Source organism: Grus americana, chromosome 7 (genome assembly GCF_028858705.1).
Source record: "Grus americana isolate bGruAme1 chromosome 7, bGruAme1.mat, whole genome shotgun sequence".
Taxonomy (NCBI): Eukaryota; Metazoa; Chordata; class Aves; order Gruiformes; family Gruidae; genus Grus; species Grus americana.
This window is the reverse complement of record NC_072858.1, coordinates 4,352,912-4,370,939: the sequence shown is the minus strand read 5'-3', so window position 1 is coordinate 4,370,939 and position 18,028 is coordinate 4,352,912. Positions and strand designations below refer to the sequence as shown.

General features: G+C 50.6%; 2 protein-coding genes across 7 annotated transcripts in view; one reads left to right on the top strand and one right to left on the bottom strand.

Moving 5' to 3' along the window:
* Positions 1–9,492, top strand: part of LHPP (phospholysine phosphohistidine inorganic pyrophosphate phosphatase) — an 88,876-nt gene extending 79,384 nt beyond the window's left edge. For all 3 annotated transcript variants that reach the window (XR_008577972.1, XM_054832873.1, XM_054832875.1), the window contains one exon: positions 8,889–9,492. Coding sequence is in view for 2 of the 3 variants with exons in the window: in XM_054832873.1 (XP_054688848.1) it covers positions 8,889–8,979 (91 nt within the window). In the remaining variant the exon portion in view is untranslated. The remainder of the gene's footprint in view (positions 1–8,888) is intronic.
* Positions 9,493–11,296: 1,804 nt separating this feature from the next.
* Positions 11,297–18,028, bottom strand: part of FAM53B (family with sequence similarity 53 member B) — a 53,886-nt gene continuing 47,154 nt past the window's right edge. For all 4 annotated transcript variants that reach the window (XM_054832868.1, XM_054832870.1, XM_054832869.1 and 1 more), the window contains one exon: positions 11,297–15,278. In XM_054832868.1, the coding sequence (XP_054688843.1) occupies positions 14,949–15,278 (330 nt within the window). In that variant the 3' untranslated portion in view covers positions 11,297–14,948. The remainder of the gene's footprint in view (positions 15,279–18,028) is intronic.

Here is an 18,028-nt window from a genome sequence, read left to right as displayed (position 1 = left end):
CCCGGCATATACGGTTCGTTTCCAGCATGTGCTCGCAGACTGCAGCAACACAAGAGGTAGGATTTATCTCTGTTAACTTTATCTAAACTTCATCTAAAAGTCGGACCAGATTCTTTGCACCTAGCCCTGGCTGTCAAAGAACTGGTTCTGGGGTATGAGCTCGTCATCTGTTTTTGATAGGGTTGATAGGGAAAAAAATTATCACTTCCAGAGGATATTTCCTATCCGGACTTGTTATCTAAGAAGATGGGATGAACGCGGAATGAATACCCTTGCCTTTCCCCTCGGAGGGACCTGTCTGTCCTGAGGAGGCGGCTCCTGGAGAGGTTCAGGTGACCAGCCTGGGCACAGCATCTTGCTTTTGGACAGACAACGCTGGGCCAGCGTGACAGGGGAAACCCGGGCGACCCAGGGGTGAATGTGCACTGCTGCGGAGGCTTCCCACTCCCAGTAGTGAGACATTTTCTGTTCTCAAACATTTATGTCTCTTCTAGCTGTATCAGTTGACCTAACAGAATTTGTTGCACAAATATTACCAATACTTCCTTTACAATGCACCCTCACTACATGAGACAAATTAAAACTGTTTCCATGAGGCTAAGGATGGCAGTCAGGACAGCAGTAACCACTTTCCACCTCGGTCTTCTCTGAGGAGTCCCGATTAAGTATCCATCATCCCAAGCATGGAGCAAGGCTGGCTTTTGAGCCATGATGGCTTAACCATTGGATGGGACCATAGTAGGTCCCAGCTCAGAGCCCACATGGTGCCTTCAGCGTGGGCAGAGAAGAAGGGACCAGAGCCCCGTGCAGCAGAAGGGGCCAGTTGAGTGTCTCACCATCCTGATGGCCACCATGTTTCGTCTCTCCCTGCAACACCAGCTGTCCCCAGGGCACGTGTGTTCAGGGACAAGCAGGCTGGGAACCAGTCCAAAACCAGAACAGACGTGTGCTGCACCCTCTCCTCCACTGTAACGCTGGTACGCACGCTTTTGATGCCGGGCCCCTGCTGAACTGCTTTTACTTTACAAGATGAGAGAGCTCTGCAGTTTTGACAAGGAAAATTGCTGCCCAGATGCCTGAACACCAGTGCTCGGCTTGTTTAAATATTTGTTCAAACCAGCTTGACTTTTTAGTGCATTTTTGCATGAGGGGTTTTGGAGGTGGGGGAAAGAAGTCAGTTCTAATAAAATCTTATGCTCTGGTGTAATCACATGAGAGCATTTAGCCAACGGTACCCTCCGTCCCGACGACAGCACTTTGCATCATGTCTCCCCATCGCTGTCCTGAATTTCTTCATGCCTTGTCTCTTACTTAAGATGAATCTGTGTATGTCCTATCCGCAGCCCGTACAAAGACTTTCAGGACTTTTAGTCTCCGAAGCTCCTAATCTGGCATGTTCACATGTACTGTATTTCCTGAGAGAGAAAATAAATAGGGATGGGTGGAGGAAAACAGCTGCCTGCGTCATCTGCTTCCTCAGCGTTGTATGTTCAACGGCCGGTTGGTGTGGTGTATCCTGCAGAAATGGCAGGAATTGGGATTATTCAAGGGATAACTTACAACCGGTGTGAGTAAAGGTTGTGCCTGCGAAGAGAAGTATTGGAAATATTTGTGTTGATCCTTTCCCAAGTTTTATGTGTAATGTCCGTGGAAGTTTGCCACTGCCAGCCTCCAGCTTTTGATCTGTCCTGGTCACCTCTGCTCCTTTTACTTCTTTATTTTGACAAAGCCCCAGTTGCTCTCCCAGAACCACTTCATATCTGCAGTTACAATCACCATTTCCAACCTCCTCCTTGCTTCCCAATGTGATATCCTTCACCAGATCTTGGCCAGTACCAGTTTAAAAAGACCTGGTAGAAGACCTGGTAGAGCAAACCGCAGCAGGGACACCAAGCACTCCCCCATGCACCTATTTTAGCCCTAGCAGTACTCCCAGCATCCTCTCCTAAGCAGCTATTTCTGTAATTGTGTATCTGAGCTCATTAGTTAGAGCATCACCATGCAGCCAACTGATTAGAAACAAACAAATTACCACAACACTCCAATTTAGATTTTCAGCACATGTACATTTGAAAAGTACAAGTGTTCACCCCAGGAAGTGCCTTGAAATTCAGAAAAACAAAGATCTGGGGAATGTTTGCTAGCACTTGCTAAGCTTGCTTTTTTTTTTTTTTTTTTTTAAGGTAATTTATGCAGAAAGATAACTCCTTATTGCCTCAATCTTTGTATTTTCCTGTATGTTGAGGTATATTGCCTGGAGAAGTATTGTACCTAAGCGGGTTTATTCTGCTCAGTTAAAACTGTAGCAGTTTAACGTAAACGGGAACGATTAAGAGGCAAGCCCACAGACTTCCTTTACGTGTTAGCAAACAACTTGGCTGTTAATTTCTACCTGTTTGTGGACGCTTCAATTTAAATGAGTTGCAATTAAGCACAATTAGCTGTGTGCGCAGTTCTGGGAGGCGAGAGAAGAGCAGTGGAGGTGGCTGGAAGTCTCTACCATGGGTTTGATTTCCTGGAGCTCTTGCAGGCTTGGTGGCCAGGAGGAGATGGCATGGCAAGGTTGTCTCTAGAGGCCACCGACTCCTGCAGCAATGTAGAAGGCATCCTCAGCTGCACGGCTTGTAGGTAGGAGTTTCTGTTGATGGTGCCCACCTCTCTGAGAAGAAGCATCTTCCCAAATGATGGCAGCAAAGCAAAGGAAGGTGCTAGCTGCTTCGTGAGGACAAACCTTCTGCCCCGGGTCATGCACACCGTCACAGCAGCTCTCCAAAATCTAGTGGTTTGACCACAAAAGCCTCTCTTCCTGTTCCAGGAAGATCTGTCCATAACATGAGATATGGGGTCCAGGTATGGGGTTCCCTGAAGTTCTGGGACCTGCTCCAACACTGGGTACATTTAGTGGCTTTGGTGCAGGTTTGCCTCTCATCATACCGTCGGGAAACGTGCTCTACAGCCATTCATCAACTGCCCATCAGTGTGCTGTCAGTCACTGTGATTTATTTGGGTTTTCAGTGCCAAACTGATTAAATTGCACATTTCAGAAAAATGAGAGTTTCACTCATGGCACTGAGTAAAATGATTGCATGTGTCCGAAGAAACTAGCAAAGGTTACAGTGTCTGTTTGCGTTCCTCATAAAGTGAATCTTGTTCAACTCTGTCTCGCATGTATTACAGCCGTGGAAGAGCCCCTGAAGAATACGCTGTCAGGAGAAATGGTTTCGAGCTTTTCTATCTAATTTTTTGCAGCAGGAGTATATGCTGTTTAATTGGGGAGTTAGTGGGAAGCGTGCGTGGTGAGAGAGAGAGGTCTCTTGCACAAACAGAGGGAGGGTTCGTGGGATGGGGTTCGCTGTCTCACAGAAAGCTGGGCTGCCGGAAAGGTCAGCGATCGTGGGACAGGCAGCGTTACAGATCAGGTTTGCCAAACGACTGCAGCTCCGTACGCTGGAATGTGGGATCGTTTGTCTTTTTCAAATTAACTTCTGTGCCTTGCTTTGGCCCTGCATGGTGTTTTTCCTACCCACCCCTATTTTTAAAGAGCTATGCAAAAGCTAATTTTAACCTGGGATACTAATCATGTGTTGATCAATCCCCATCTGCTCCTGTTCTCTGAAATCAAGTTTTGGCAGGTCTGGAGTTACGCTGGATTCTGGGGCTGTTTCCATTCCTGTGGCCATGACTATCTGTGTCGGCTACCTCCACTCAGACTTTTATCCGCTAAATATTTTGTCCACACAGTAATCCAGCTGTGTCCTTTTTGTTCTCCATATGTTTTGTTGGAAATGAGTGTGAGGCACTGAGAAAATCATTCCAGCGGGTACGTGAAGTTTCCTAGGACAGCATGACGTGAGGGTCTGGTGCTCAGACACCCCCTCCTTGTTCCCGGTGGAGCATTTGGCTCCCAGCTCGGCAGGACACCTCCAGCACCCAGCCGCCTGTTTTCCTTCCGCAGCTCCAATTCCCTTTGCAGAAACGGTCCCTTGTGAGAGCACCATTCGGAGCCAGCTGTGAGCAGTGGCCGATGCCTGCCCTGACCCACAGACTAAACCCAGAATCCCAGCTGGTGTGGGACAGAACAGGGTTAACTCCAAGTCTGTGGTTTTAGGGGCATCCTTTTACACTGTCCCTAGCAATGCGCTCTTCTGCATGTATTTATTTAGCTTCATTCACTTTAAAGACTCCTAGTAGTTCCTGCAAAGGACTATGCAAACCAGCATAGATCCCTTCATCCCTCACAGATATTCAACTGCATTTGGGTGAACCATTGCAGAAAATTATGGGTCAGGGCAATTCAAGACCATTCCTGATAGCTGAGTCTAGTGGGGAATTTAGCTTGCCAGAGCAGACCTATCCAAGTGGAAATCTGACCCAGACTGTAAGCGAACCTTCTTATTCTTGCAGAAGCTAATTTTTCACAGCCCCTCATGATCTGGGATTTGGTTTTATGCTTCACCAGGAGGAAGCCATCGCTTTCTGCTAGTCAGTAGCCCTGGTACCATGCTGGAGCTTCTCTTACCAAGTGACCGAGTGAAGAGTTAAAATTGCAGAGCCAGTTTTCTGCAGCACCCTGCTGCTTCCTTGATGTCTCAGGCTGAAGCATTGATCTGAACTAACCAGTTTAGTATGGGCGGAGGGTCTGGCTCAGAGCACATGGGGCTATAGATAGCTGCTCAGCTTCTGCAGCCCTGCCAGTGATAAATGGTCCCTGGGAGAGGAGGATGTTTAGTCATCTCCTGAGGATGGTTTGATGGACATGAGTAACTACTGAGTCTCAAGACCTCTGTCTGTGTTGCATCATGCTAAAGATACTTCCTATCTTTAATGTGTTGTAATGCATGGATCGTTTTGGATGGCTTTTTCTTTTGAAGAACATACATACTCTCCTAACATTGCCCTGTGCTAACAGTAGGGACCCAGAAGGACCACCCCAGATTTCAGAGGGTCCCTGTGCTAAGTCACTTCTTTCCCTGATTGCTTTGTATACCAGCAAGGTGGCCACCGAGAGGTGCTGCAGAAACAAAGCGCCACATTTCACAGCTGTCATGGCCGGCTTGGGCTGGAAAATGTTCCCTGTGCACGTATCCGGGCCGTGGTGCTGAACGGCTCCAAGGAGTCCTGCTTTACTGAAGACAATGTTTCCCAAGGCTGTAGTTGATTTTTCACAAGTGAGTTTGTGCACTGGCCAAGACTGCTGACAGCTCAGTATTCAGCTACAGAATATAATTTTCTGTCATTTTGATTTATGGTCTTCTCTGTAACCAGAGTCCCATGTGAAAAAAAAAAAAATCAGGAGGAGTTTGTCTTAAAGTTAGCTCAATGCAAGTTTATTCTTCAACTAGCAAATTAAAGATATTTTTAGATTTTTTTTTTATTTATTTCTGGAATATAAAAGAGAAAAGTACTAAAAAGTAACTTCCACTGTCAGTTTTGTGACCTGCCGTGGTGATGTCTGCCACCGTGCCATGCAAAAAGGGTCATTGTCACTGGAAGAGAAGCCAAGCTGAAACCATGAGACCAAGATCTGCTCTTGGATGAAGTTTCCACCTGCACGCAGTGGCCCTGTCCCGGGAGGCTCTGCTGCACCGAAGCAACGCCCAGGACATCAGCGCCGAGCTGCAGAGCACAATGCTCCACTTCAGGGTATCTTAAAACTCTCAGTAACTGGGGGTTTCTCCTGGGAAAAAGCCCGATTTCCCCAGGGGAGAGGCTGGCATAGAGCCTCGGTCTCCGCTCCCTTCGGATGGCAGAAGAAGGGCTCATCCTCCAGCATCTTGGGTTTGCCTGGAGGTTTTATGGCACGGCTCCCTCTTCTGCCTCACTTCTGGCACCCAGACTTGGGCTCCTGAATTGTTTCGCTACATTTGGAGCATTGTTTCTTGGCATTAGTGTTTGGGGATTATTGCTTGCAGTTTCCTTTCGACAGAAGCTTAAAAGAGCGATACTGAGCTGGGGCGGGGGGAAGCATCGCTTGGCTTTTTGTGTGCAGTTGTGTGAGCTACAAAGCGTTCTGCAAGACAAAGGAAGAGGCCACAAGAAACAGCTCTTGGGGTGGCACTGACAGGAAGAAAAACTCCTCGGCGTGGCCTTAGGAGAAGGCAAGAGAGCAAGGAAGTGTCTTCGGTTCCAGTTGTTTCTCAGACAATTTTATTTATTGCATTCCCCCCCACTTAGCAGCAATGAGCATATAGGTAACCTAAGATACAGGACATGTCTGAAAAGTATAACTCCAAAACGTGCCATGGGCTGAAATGAAATACACTTTGCAGCCCAGGGGTAGGGATGGCTGGCATGGGGACAGCACGGTGTCACGGGGCTGGTCCCCACCCCGGGAGGGAAGCGGGGTCCTGGCTGGAGCCGGGCCAGGCAGGGGGGCACCTGCTGAGTGGCCGGGCTCTGCTGCACCCCGGCTGCTTCAACGGGAGACATCTGCTGCGTAAGGGCTGCGTGTTCCTCTCGTTTTCTTCTGCATAACGCCAGTAAAGTATTATTAAAACTATTGCAACCCTTGTGTTGTGAGCGAGGCCGTCTGTCTGCAGCATGGGTAGCAGAAAGGTATTTTAGGGTTCCCAGCTGTAACCCTGCAGGGTATTGGACTGCAAAGCAGAAGAGAAATAATTAGGCTTAGGTGAATAATAGGGGGGCAGCGGATAAAAATGAAGCCCAGGTCCAGCCCAGTGGTCCCGTGGGGCAGTTGGGCAACACGCGAGGGTGAACTCATAGCTCCGCTGGAGCGAAGGTGGCTGGAGCCAGGAGCGGATGGCTGGCCAGTCTGTGCGTTGTCCTCACACCTTGTTGGCATGAATGGGTAAAAATACCTTGTTTCCCAGTTTGCTTTACTGCAGTGTATATGTACCTATACACCCATCCCTTCCGCAGCACACATTTAGTGCAGACAGGGCATTTCCCTGATGACTGGCATTTAGCAGCTGAGTTACAGGTGGATTTCTGTATAGTCAGCGCAGATATCAATCACAAAATCCTTTTAATAGATCAAAGAGTGCTGTGTAATTGAAAATTTCTTGTAGAAGCGTTCATTTCAAGCAGTTCTTAAAATTTTATCCTCATGTATAAGCTAGGAAAGAAACATTTTTCGGGGTGTCAAATGGAAAGAAGTTTTGTTCGTTACTTTTTTTAGATCGCCACTCAAATTAAGGATTATTGGCAAGAAATGAGTATTTTACCACACCCCCCCCCAAAAGTATTTCTGTATTCATAAAAGCCTCTTGGTTAAATCAGAGGGTGAGCAATAATCACCACCTAAGGGACAAATACATACTGGATTTTCACTTTCTGTATATTTGAAGGTTTTTCTCCATTGTATATTATAACTTGCATTACCTTCAGTGATCTAAATTCTTCTTCAGTTGAGGAAAACCTAAAAAACATCATAATTACTGTTCTTATTGCACCCTAGCCCTGTAACAAGATAGAACTTGGATAATTAAATAAAGACCCATGGAATAACCTTCCACCTTTTAAATATGGTATTTATGACAGCCAGCACCAACGTAGAGTCTGTTTCATGAAGCCATCGTCCTTGTGCCACCTGCTTTGCAGGTGACACAAGGAAAACTGAGTAGCAACATCTTTTATTTTTCCTAGTTGCATTCTGTAACTTTGCAGCAAGTAAAATCTCGAGCAGCGTGGGCTCCTGAAAGAGGCCGTGTCTTTGCGAGGAGCTCGTGTACTCGGACGTGAAGAGCGCGGCTGAAAAAATGAACAGAAAGGAAATAGCCCTGGGGAGCTTCAGTGCTGGAACCGAAGAAATAATTTGGTACTTGTACAGACAAGTGCTCACCAAATTCTGCACATCATAAATAATAATAATAATAATAATAATAATAATCTCTCTGTCTCTCATGCATCCATTGGGAAATGCATCTTCCCTGCTGAGAAAATGGCCCGTGCTAAATAAAGGTTTGGCCTTTACAGGGAGGGAGAGAGATGGGAGGTGGACATTAGGGCTCTCATCTCTTTCCCAAAGGAAAGCCATTAGGCGTATAAAATACATATGTTTTCTCTTCACCAGCTGTTGGGTTTCTCAGCCCAAGAGCCATAACAGGACCACAAGGCTTGGAAAATTGCTGCCTCCCACATCTGCCCCCTCCCCACCAGCAGTGCTGCTGAATCAGTAAAATAGGATTGTGCATCTGCGCCTCGTTAGGCCAGTACCTCTAATTAAATCATTGGCAAAAAATGGCTTCAAGCCGCTCTGCTTTGGGGTGGTGATTCGTGGTGGGGGGTGAGTCTGACCCTTTTCATGGCAGCGTCTGAAACCACCACTGTTAGATTTACAAGATGATGGTGGTCCTGCAAAATTAAACCCTGACAGAGCCTCCCCATTCACTGAAGCTACGCACGGACTTTTTGTGGCTCTAGGTCGGAAGTGAGTTCTTCTTTTCTTTACCTATTTCTAGAGAAAAGCCATGGGAGAATACTTATTTGCACAGTTTTGTAGGATCCTAGGCTTGCAGTGGAGTGTCCTCCCAGCGATCCCTGTCTGATAGTGCTGTTGCCTGAATGAAGAAGTGCCATGTAAAATCCAGTGCGTTAATTTGGATTAGTTAGTTAATGATGTAGATTGTCTTCCGTACAAGGGTTTGCAAAGTTTTGCCCAGCCCAGTTGCACGAGGACATGGGACCTACTGTAGCACCCAGGAAAGACCTGGGTAAGGGGAGGTAGGGAGAGGAGGGGGAAAAGGGGAAAAAAAAAACCCAGAAAAGGGAGGAATGTGAAAGCTGGGCTGACGCAAGGGTGCTTCATCTGGGGCCACCTTGGCACTGCCCTGGGCTCTGGGGCCACAGCAGCAGCCGGACGGCCGGGGACGTGGGACCTGGCTGGGCGCCCGACCTTGCTGAGCTGTGCCCGTCTGTCTCCTTCGCAGGCCTTGCGATGAGAACCACCCCCACGTGAAGCCGGACGCCTATGTGAACAACCTCGCCGAGGCAGTTGACATTATCCTCCAGCAGCTGTAAAACCGACGGCGCCGTGGGCGACTGGAAGGAACGAGGAGGAGGACTCGCGTGCACCCCTCCACGAGGCTGCGGCGTCCTCTCCCACCTCTGTCTGCTTTAACTCTTGGTTCACACCAGGGACCCAGCCCGGAGGTGCCCAGGTGGGAAACGGGGGACCCAGCACCCCTTCACGGACAAGCTTTGCTGTTTAACTCACCCTTTCTCTGCCTTTTGGGGTGCCTGAGATGGCATGGGGGATGTCCTTGAGGGGTGATGGAAGCCACCGAGCCCCGGGCTGGGGTGCGCTGGCCCAGCCCCGCTCTGCGGGGTCCCGTGCGTGCCTCTTGCTACGGGCGGCACAAAAACCCTGGGGAGGGGCACAGCCCCTGAGCCCTCGGCAAGCCGGCAACCGCGTTTCTGCCACGTTTAGCCCGGCTGGCACCGCTCCAGGTTAGGGCTCAGGAATCCAGTAATGCTGTGACACATTACGGAATAACCACACCGACCTGTCGGGAATAAACCTCGTCCTGCAGATCTGGGCCATTTGTTGTCGTGTTCAGTCACATCAGCGCTGGCAGGGATGCTTAGAGGATCTGAAATGCTTTTCCCTGGCTGGAATAAGCTGGCGAGGGCCATGGGACTGATGGGCTCTTCCTTCTCTCCGTGGGGGGTCTTGCAGGCAGACGTGGCTGTCGGGGGGGGACAGGGGTTTCCTACCCCTTCCCATTAAAATCCTGGCCGTGCAGCCAGGGCCTCGCCCGTGCCCGGGCGCTGTCGGCACTGAGCCCCCCACAGCTCCAGTGGGGAGCATCACGGGACACGGCAGGCACGCCTGGCCCTCCCACGAGCTCCTGCTCACCCACCGTCTTTCCTTCCCGCTAATCCTTGCTAGACTGTCCTCCAGTTCTCCTGGATACCAAAGCTGCACACACACATACGATAGAATAAGCGTTGCCAAAAGGAGCTGCTCCCTGCCCCGGGCATTGCCCGACTGCCGCAGATCCCCGGGGTTTTTGGTTTCTCGCGTGCAGCAGTTTTACAGCGCAGCTGCTGCAGCATGCACCGTAACGCTGGCTGCGCTGCGCGTGGCAGAGACAGGGGCTCAAACCAGGGAGCGGAACTAGAGATCGGGGGTTGCTCCATCACATCCTCCGCCCCAGGGAAGCAGGGGGTGCCCACCTGCACCCACCTGCCGGCTTTGCCAGAGTCACCCTCTCAGAGGCAGAAGTCCCCTTTTAACCAGCGTGTCAGCAGTTCCACACCCCCTCGGGTTTTTTTGACTTTGTGCTTTAGACTGGAGTGGAACGAGACCGTTTGGGCTTTAACCTGCTTCAGACCTGCCATGGGACCACAGAAAGGTATGCAATTATGTATGTGCGACGTATATTTATACATACATACACTCAGGCAGTGTGCTCTGGCCACTGTCTGCATTCAGCTACTGCTCTCCACATTTGCAAGTGGGAGGTAAACAATAATTCCAGCTACATTTCCAGTAGTCCCACCAGCTGAAGACGACCTCGATCCCTGAAGGACACCGAAGTGATGCTCCGTGTTCCTGGAGCAGCCTGTGAGTGTTGGAAACCCTTGTTTGTCAGAGCTACCGGCTGGCTGCTGAGCTGCACAGCACCCCTTGGGGACAGCAGGGGAAAGTGGGCTGGGAGTTAAATTATAATAAAATAAACCACATCTGGGAAAATGACCTTAGTGCAATTTTTTGGTCTGTTTTTGTATGTTTTTATCCTCTGGGTAGCGGTTCAGCCAAAGTGTACAGCACTGTGTGCATCCGTGCACACGCGAAGGATGCCGCAAACCCTGGTCGAACGTTAGGGCTGTGACAGATCGCTGAGAATTTTTTTATCCTACAATTCTTCCTTTTTGTTCTATTATACTAAGCCTATCACTTCAATCTGATTAAGTTCAGGCAGATAAACATCCTGCCATCTGTCATGAAACTTTTTAAACTGTTTGCTCACTTGAGGAAACGCAGCCGTTTTCCTCTCTGCTTTACAAAGGCTGCAGGGAGATATTACCCCGTTTCCCCAAGAATTTAACACCCCACATGCCTTTGCCATGCCACGGGCTCTGGCCTTGCTCGCATTTAGATTTTATTTTAAGGGGTGGGACATTATCTCTGTCCTTAAACACAAAGCTTAAGGTGCTACTTGGCGCTGCAACGTTGATTTGCATTTCGCTGTTACCTCTTCGGCTGCGTTACAGCTAAATAACAGCCAGCGTCAGGCTGGGGGGCCACAGGAGGTGTCCCCCCCACTGCAGGGGGATGCATCACATCTATCTGCATGTGAATGTCACAAAATGCCCATTATTTTTTTTCTGGTACAACCCAAGGCTGGGACACTTTATTTCTAACATGGACACCCCGATGGAGGGTCCCAACCAGGGGCTTTCCCAACTCACACCCATTTTTGGGTCCCCCCCTCACCCCGACCCCACCGCAGTGCCCGGCCACGGGGAGAGCACAGAGAGGCGAGACGCCGGCCGGGGGTTATTGAACCAGGAAGCTTTATTTACACAGTAAAAGTAACAAGCAATTTCCTGAGACTGAGCTGCTCTAGTGCAATCAAGTCATGGAGGGGGTACGGGTGGGCAGCCTCCTCGCCCGCCCGGGGAGAGGGCAGCCGCACCGGCGGGGGCACCTCGGGCAGCCCCTCCCCGGGGACACGTACATCCCGCTGCGCTTGTGCAATTGCCAGCGAGACTTGGCTACTACAGTCATAGCTTCAGAAGGCTTTTTTTTTTTTTTTTTTTTTTTTTTGGCCATCCTCTTCTTTTGATTTCTTGAACATCAAACCCATATACGCTGTAAAGCACTGCTACAATCCTATAACGTCCTACGTAAGTCTGTTAGCCCGTTCAGCCAGGAGCTTTTAAACAATGCACTTGAAACACAACTTTATCGGCCAAATAGGCTATGCTATAACGTGGAAAAATTACAATCTATTTTACAACTACTTCCTTTTGCCTTTTTTTTTTAAATGTAATCTTCCATAGAACAGGCTCGAAGAGCTGCATCTGCGAACGCACAGCAAACTCCCTGTGCTCGTGCTAAGACTTTTCCTATTAAAATCCTTTTTTTTTGCAGGACTGGCACCGATGAACCCTTCTTGCTGCTGACACAGCTTGCTGTCATCCTGCAACGGCTGCTGGCCAGGCTGGGTCACGCTCTGGACAAGCCACCACGTTTCTTCACAATCGTGAACCTGTTTTAGCTACCTAGCAAGGAATAACAGCCCTTGTCTGCATATTACTTTAATATCACATTCTGGCAGCCGGCAGGAATTTGCTGGGGGGAGGTGGGTTTACCGAAGCATCTCTGTACTAATAGGTGAAGTCCTTTACGAACCCAGAGCAGGACCCCCGGGGGGGGACGCGCTGCTCTCCCGCTGCGGTCGCTGCGGGCGTAGGGTACGGATCTCCTGATGCCGGGGAGCAACGTCACTTCTGACTTTACAATCAACAGGATGTCCCCTGAATCTGAGGCACATACTATATTATATTTAATATTTTTAATTACTTTATTTATATATATATTTATATATATATAAATCCACAAATGTTTTACCTCTACAGAGAGAGAGAGAAAAAAAATATTTAAAAAGTAAGGCTTTCTTAAACTGAGAATAAGTACATGAAATCATACAAACCCAACAACCAAATACCCAACAGAACACCACCGTGGCCTCAAAACCGTCGCTAACTGTAGTCTGTGCCTACGCTAACGTGCCCAGTGTAAGGCCACGACTCGTCGGAGAAGTGTCTTTAGTAAGGCAAACGGGTTGTGCTGTATGTAAACTGAATGCTACGGTTACGTCGAGCACAGCTGGGTAGTGGTCCATTGCTCACCTTCCTACCGGGGGGGTAGCATGGCACCGGGAGCAGCCCTTGGAGAGAAAACAGAAGCCCTTAGGAATTACAGCCCCGGTGACGCACACGCCAGAGCCCACCCGGAGCTCTGCGGCAGCAGCCAGACATGGATTTGGGTGAATTTGCTCTTTTTCGGTCAGTCAGGAGCCGGCAGCTGAGGAGGTGCCTGTGGCCAACGGGAGCTGTGCACCCCGAGACCGGGGACACGTCAGCGGAGAGAAGGGGGGGGTATTGAGCATCAGGAAGGCTCAAAGCCGAGAGCCGTGCTGCAGTTGTGCCACTGCGGGGGCATGGACCCGAGGGGTGGCCGCAGCCTGGGGAAACGCCGGCGTGGCTGGACCCTGCCAAAATGTCTGAGCCAGGCAGCGCCTGCCACTACAGGAGGGCTAAAAATGAAGCCAGGATGTGTCTTCTTTTAAACGATGCGTCAAAGCAACACTTTAAAAGAGCTGGCGGGTCCCCCAAAATGAAAAGACATCCCTGTCATCCCTTCCCCAAGTATTTGGGGCTGGCCCTGCCTGCCAGCACCCGGCCTGGAGGGAGCGGACGTGGTCGCTGCCACGAGCAAAACCTCTGCGGTGCCAGGACAGGGATAAAGCTATATAACAGCTGATGGGTTCCACTGTGATGGGAGATGCCACACGCATCCCGACCCACCGCAGGAAAAAGTGCACTAACATAACCAGAAATGATGAATAAACCCTGTACCAGCGGCTCTCAGCCCTTTCTGAGTTACGGACTCCTAAAGCTTTGCCAACAGGAATGCCAAACCCCATTAAAAGTGTCATGTTTTCAACTGCTGATGGTATCAATGACTTTTTTTTCCTTTCTCGCTTTTGCAGAGCTCGGGAAGTAAACCCTGAGCTTGAGGGAACCCACAGAAGATGCTGGAAGCCACTCGTACAGCTTTTGTAGAGATTTAAACAAACAAACAAAGCAAAAAAAAAAAGAGGGAGAAAAAAAAATATATGTGTCCTTCTAAACCTGTTAGCAAGCGGACAGCTTATTTTTACCAAAGAGAATTCCTATCAAACAAACGCAATGGTCACCACTTTATCTGTGCTTAAAAAAAGGCACAGGTAGAGGAAAAGCTTTCAGTGCTGCTACCTGGATTTTCAGCCTTTTCGCCAGCTGATATTTGTCAAGTAACCCCGCGGCGTGTCTTGGACGTGCAGCCCCTTCACAGTAAGACAGAGCGAAAAAAAGAGGGTGGCAGCCGTGCCTCGGGTAGCGAAGAGGGCACAGCCGCGGGCAGATGGGTACGTGGCCCAGCCCCGCTCAAAACTGGGAGTTGGGAACCCGAGCGAGGGCAGCGCCAAGACTATGTGGGGCTTTTTCCCGATGGTTTGAGAGAGGGGACTGGGAAGAAAAAAAAAATAGGGAAGAAAGGCATTTGCGGATGCTGCCCTGCGTTGGAGCTGTGCGGGCTGGGGGTCCCTTTAGTTCCTCATCGGGAAAAGGAAAATTAAAAAAAAAAAAAAAAAAAGTAAAAATCCAGCTCTTACCATTATTAAATTTAAGCAAAACACTTCACTTGTGATTTCCTTCTCACGGCACTGCCAGGGAGATGGGGAGCGAGGGGGGGTGCTGGGGCCACGCAGGATGCGGCAGAAGAGCCGCAACCGCCCCCGCAGCTACCAGCCAGCACTCAGTTTGCAAATCTCAATATTCTGGTTTCCCCCTACTTTTTCCAGTCCCATGGGCGGTGGTTTCTTCTTCTGCATCCCTGAACAAACAAGCGCAGGTGGGACCCAGGGGAGTGTGGCTGGCCTCCTCAGCTCCAACCCTGTGTTGGCAAAAGCCGTTTACTCGCTAAATGCAAGTTTTTGGTGATCCCCGCGCCCGGTTTCCCCAGTTGGACAGGCAGTTTCCTCCGACTAGCTGATGTCTGGCTACAGTAGTTACAAAGAATTTCAAGATTTACACACGCACGCACACAAATTACTCTAAATACCTGATGAAATTTTGGCAAAGCTGCTTCGTCCCCTCCAGCTGGCAGGAGGGGAGCAGAGGCAGGACCCCGCAAACCCCGCGCTGGCAGCAGGGAGCCCTCCACGGCTCTGCTGGCAGCCCCCGACCCCGGGGCGAGAGGACCCACTCCCTCCTCAGTTGTTTTCTATCTGCTCGATATCTATCTCGCCGTCCAGCTGGAAGAGGCTCTCGGCGCCCATCCCGCCGCTCCGCCACGCCACCCCCTCCTCCTCCTTCCCGCCGCCCTCCTCCTCCTCCTCGCAGGAGAGGTCGTCCTTGCTGGCCCGGCGCTCATCGGCCCGTGAGCGCGGCAGCTCCGGTACCGGGGTGCAGGCGGGGGTCCTGCCCGGCATCACCTCCGGGGAGCGGGGGGCCGTGGTCCATGGCTGGGGGCCGGGGAGCCGCTGGGAGCCGTCCTCGGCCGCGGCACTAAGGCAGGTAAGGCTGTTGAAAGTCTGGCGGTTCTGCAAAGGAGAGGGGAAAGAGGCAGCTGAGACGGGCGTGGGGACAGGGACCGGAGGGAATCCCAAAGCTGTGATGGGCTAGAAGCTACACCAGATGAGCCGAGAGTCCCCCCGGCCTCCCAAACCTGCGAGCCCCCCCATCCCAACAGAAAGCACGTGGAGCAGCTGAAACACCCAGCTCGTGGCCGCCTGGTCCCCGGGAGCTGGGCAGCCACTGCGAACCCCGACCTCTCCACGACAGCTCCTGCGCCTCTCCCGTCCCTGCAACAGGCGATGGCATCAGAAACACCCCCACCCCGGCCCGGATCATCCCCATCGCCGCCTCCACCCCGCGCACCTCCCAGTCGCACGTGTCAGGCAGTACAGAGCTGTTCTGCCAAAACTAAATGAATGTTTCCAACAACTCCATTTACTAAGCTAGCTAAGAGAAACTTCAGCCCCTTCTTTAAGCAGCTGGAGCTTGTGTGCTGCTAAACCCTCCGCTGTGCTGGCTCGTGGCTCTCCTCCCTTATTAAAGACCATGCGAGGTCAGTTCTCTGTCCCTTGTCTCTCTAATGCAGAGGCTCCATGGCTGGTTGCCTTGCCCAGAAACTTGATTTAGTTTGCGTACTGTCACATCTTCAAAACAGTTTCAAGCTCCAGCAATGACGAGGAGCTCACGGGCATTCAAAACCCTTCAGAGCAGAGCAGACGCAACCTCTCAGAGATGCCATCTCACCACAAATGTGCTTACCTGACAGGGCATGCCTTATACCCCGGTTGTTTTTTAAAAGAGCAAACTAAACCCTAATTAGTGAATGCCAATGGAAATAACGCGGCCATCCCGCTGGGTGCGGGGCAGAGCGTGTGCTCTGAGCAGGAGACCATCGAGCATCTCAGGAGCTCGTGCAAGCCTCTCGCAAGAGCCAGCGTGCAAAGCGAGCGTGCGATGGCGCACTCGCTTCACAGACGCCTGGCCCAGCCACGTCCCACCCGATGGGCCTGAATAAATAAATATCAATAAATAAATCCAATAAATACCCGGGGGCAAGGCAGCCCCCTCGCTAGCTGAAGATGCTCACCTGATCTATGCCCCCACATCCTCAGAAACCACACCGAGAAATAGGTATGAACGAGCACACGCGCCTCGGCGCTCCCCTCCTCCTCACGTTCACCTTTCCTGACGTGGGATTTACGTGCAGAATGAAACCTGAAGCGTATTTGCAATGAAGCGGTGCTCCGGGTTAGGAGAATCCTCGCTTTTAAAGATCCCTATCTCGGGGGGCTTTTTTAGCGTCAGCTGAAGCCTCCGTGATGAGAAGACCGCGGCATGGGTACATGGCTTGTATTTTGTCTATAGGCTGCAGGAGATGGGCACATAAAGGAAAACTACTCTACAGGAGAAAAGCTACATCCCATGATATGTTATAGGTTGCTCATGTCTCGGTGGAAATACGGACCAGAGGCTTCACCGGCGCCTGGCAGCAGTCAGAATTCTCTTGACCAAGCTGTCTGGTGGGGTTAAATCTGCGAAGACAGACGCCGGCAGCTCTCTCAGAGTCTGGAGCAGCAAGAAGTTGGTAAGCCCCAACGAGGTGACCTCTGAGGAACAGGTTAGGAAAAAGTGAGGTTTAGGCTGGAGACAGCAAGCGGGGGGGTGTAGGAGGGCGTATTGTGTTTCCGACAGTAAGGATCCTGGTGCACTGCTAAAGATTTCTGAAAGCTGTAAAACCTCATCACCAGGACCCGTTAACATAGGTTAGACAAATGTCATCAAACCGAGATGGATGCTGGGCTGCCTGGGGGTAGCAGAGGGTGGAGGAGAGCTCGTTGGGTCTCTGGCACTCGTTTATCCGGGGGAAGGCAAACCCCGGTGCTGTTTCCATCACACCCTCCCCAAGAGCCTGGAGGAACCAGGAGAGCGTCGGTACCCAACAGAGCATCGGTCACACGCAGCGACAGGGCTGCTGCCTGCGTCTGCCGCGGCACAGTTCAGCGCCAAACGCAGCCTGAAGACACAACCTTGCTCCAGACGTCCCCACTGACATTCCCGGAGAATTTATCCACATTTGCTTGAGGTTTTTTTTCTTTCAAATCCAGGTAAGCTGGGAGTAACTCTGCCAAAATAACTTACCCCAGACTGCAAATGAAGCAAAATCACCCCTTTACGTAGCCCCTGAGGGACGCAGGTCAAAGTCCCACCTACTCCACACTCCAATAACTTCTTAACAAATCAAAGGTACCCACTGACCACGCGTTGCTGAGAGGCTTTGTGCTAAACGACACGCCACGGTGAAACGAGCCGTTGCAGGAGATGACGCAGAGGCTGCTGTATCTGAAAGGAGAAGTTCCTGCTGCTCGGGGAGGAAGTTGGCCACTGCCCAAGCTGAGGGAGCCACATTTCACATGGTCTTCAGTCTCTGAAACCTTCCGAAAACCCACAAGCCCCAAGTTGGTGTGAAAACGCAGGTATTTGTCCTTTCATAATGCAACTGCACCCAGTCCCCACGTCATCCTTCTCGTATTTTTTAAATACAAGCCGCGCCTCTCCATGCGGTCTGTCCTCTAGGTGCTGAATGCGTAACAGCTTCAAGCAGAGATCTGCACGTTGTGGTTAATGGACAACTTGTAATTACCACCGCACTTGGAGAAAGCCTGAGGACATAGGAGAAATATTTTCTAAGTATTTAAAAAAAAAAAATTGCAAGCATATTTCCAGCAGTGATTTAGGCACTTGAAAGCCTAAGTCTCCTGAAAGTCAACAGCCCTCT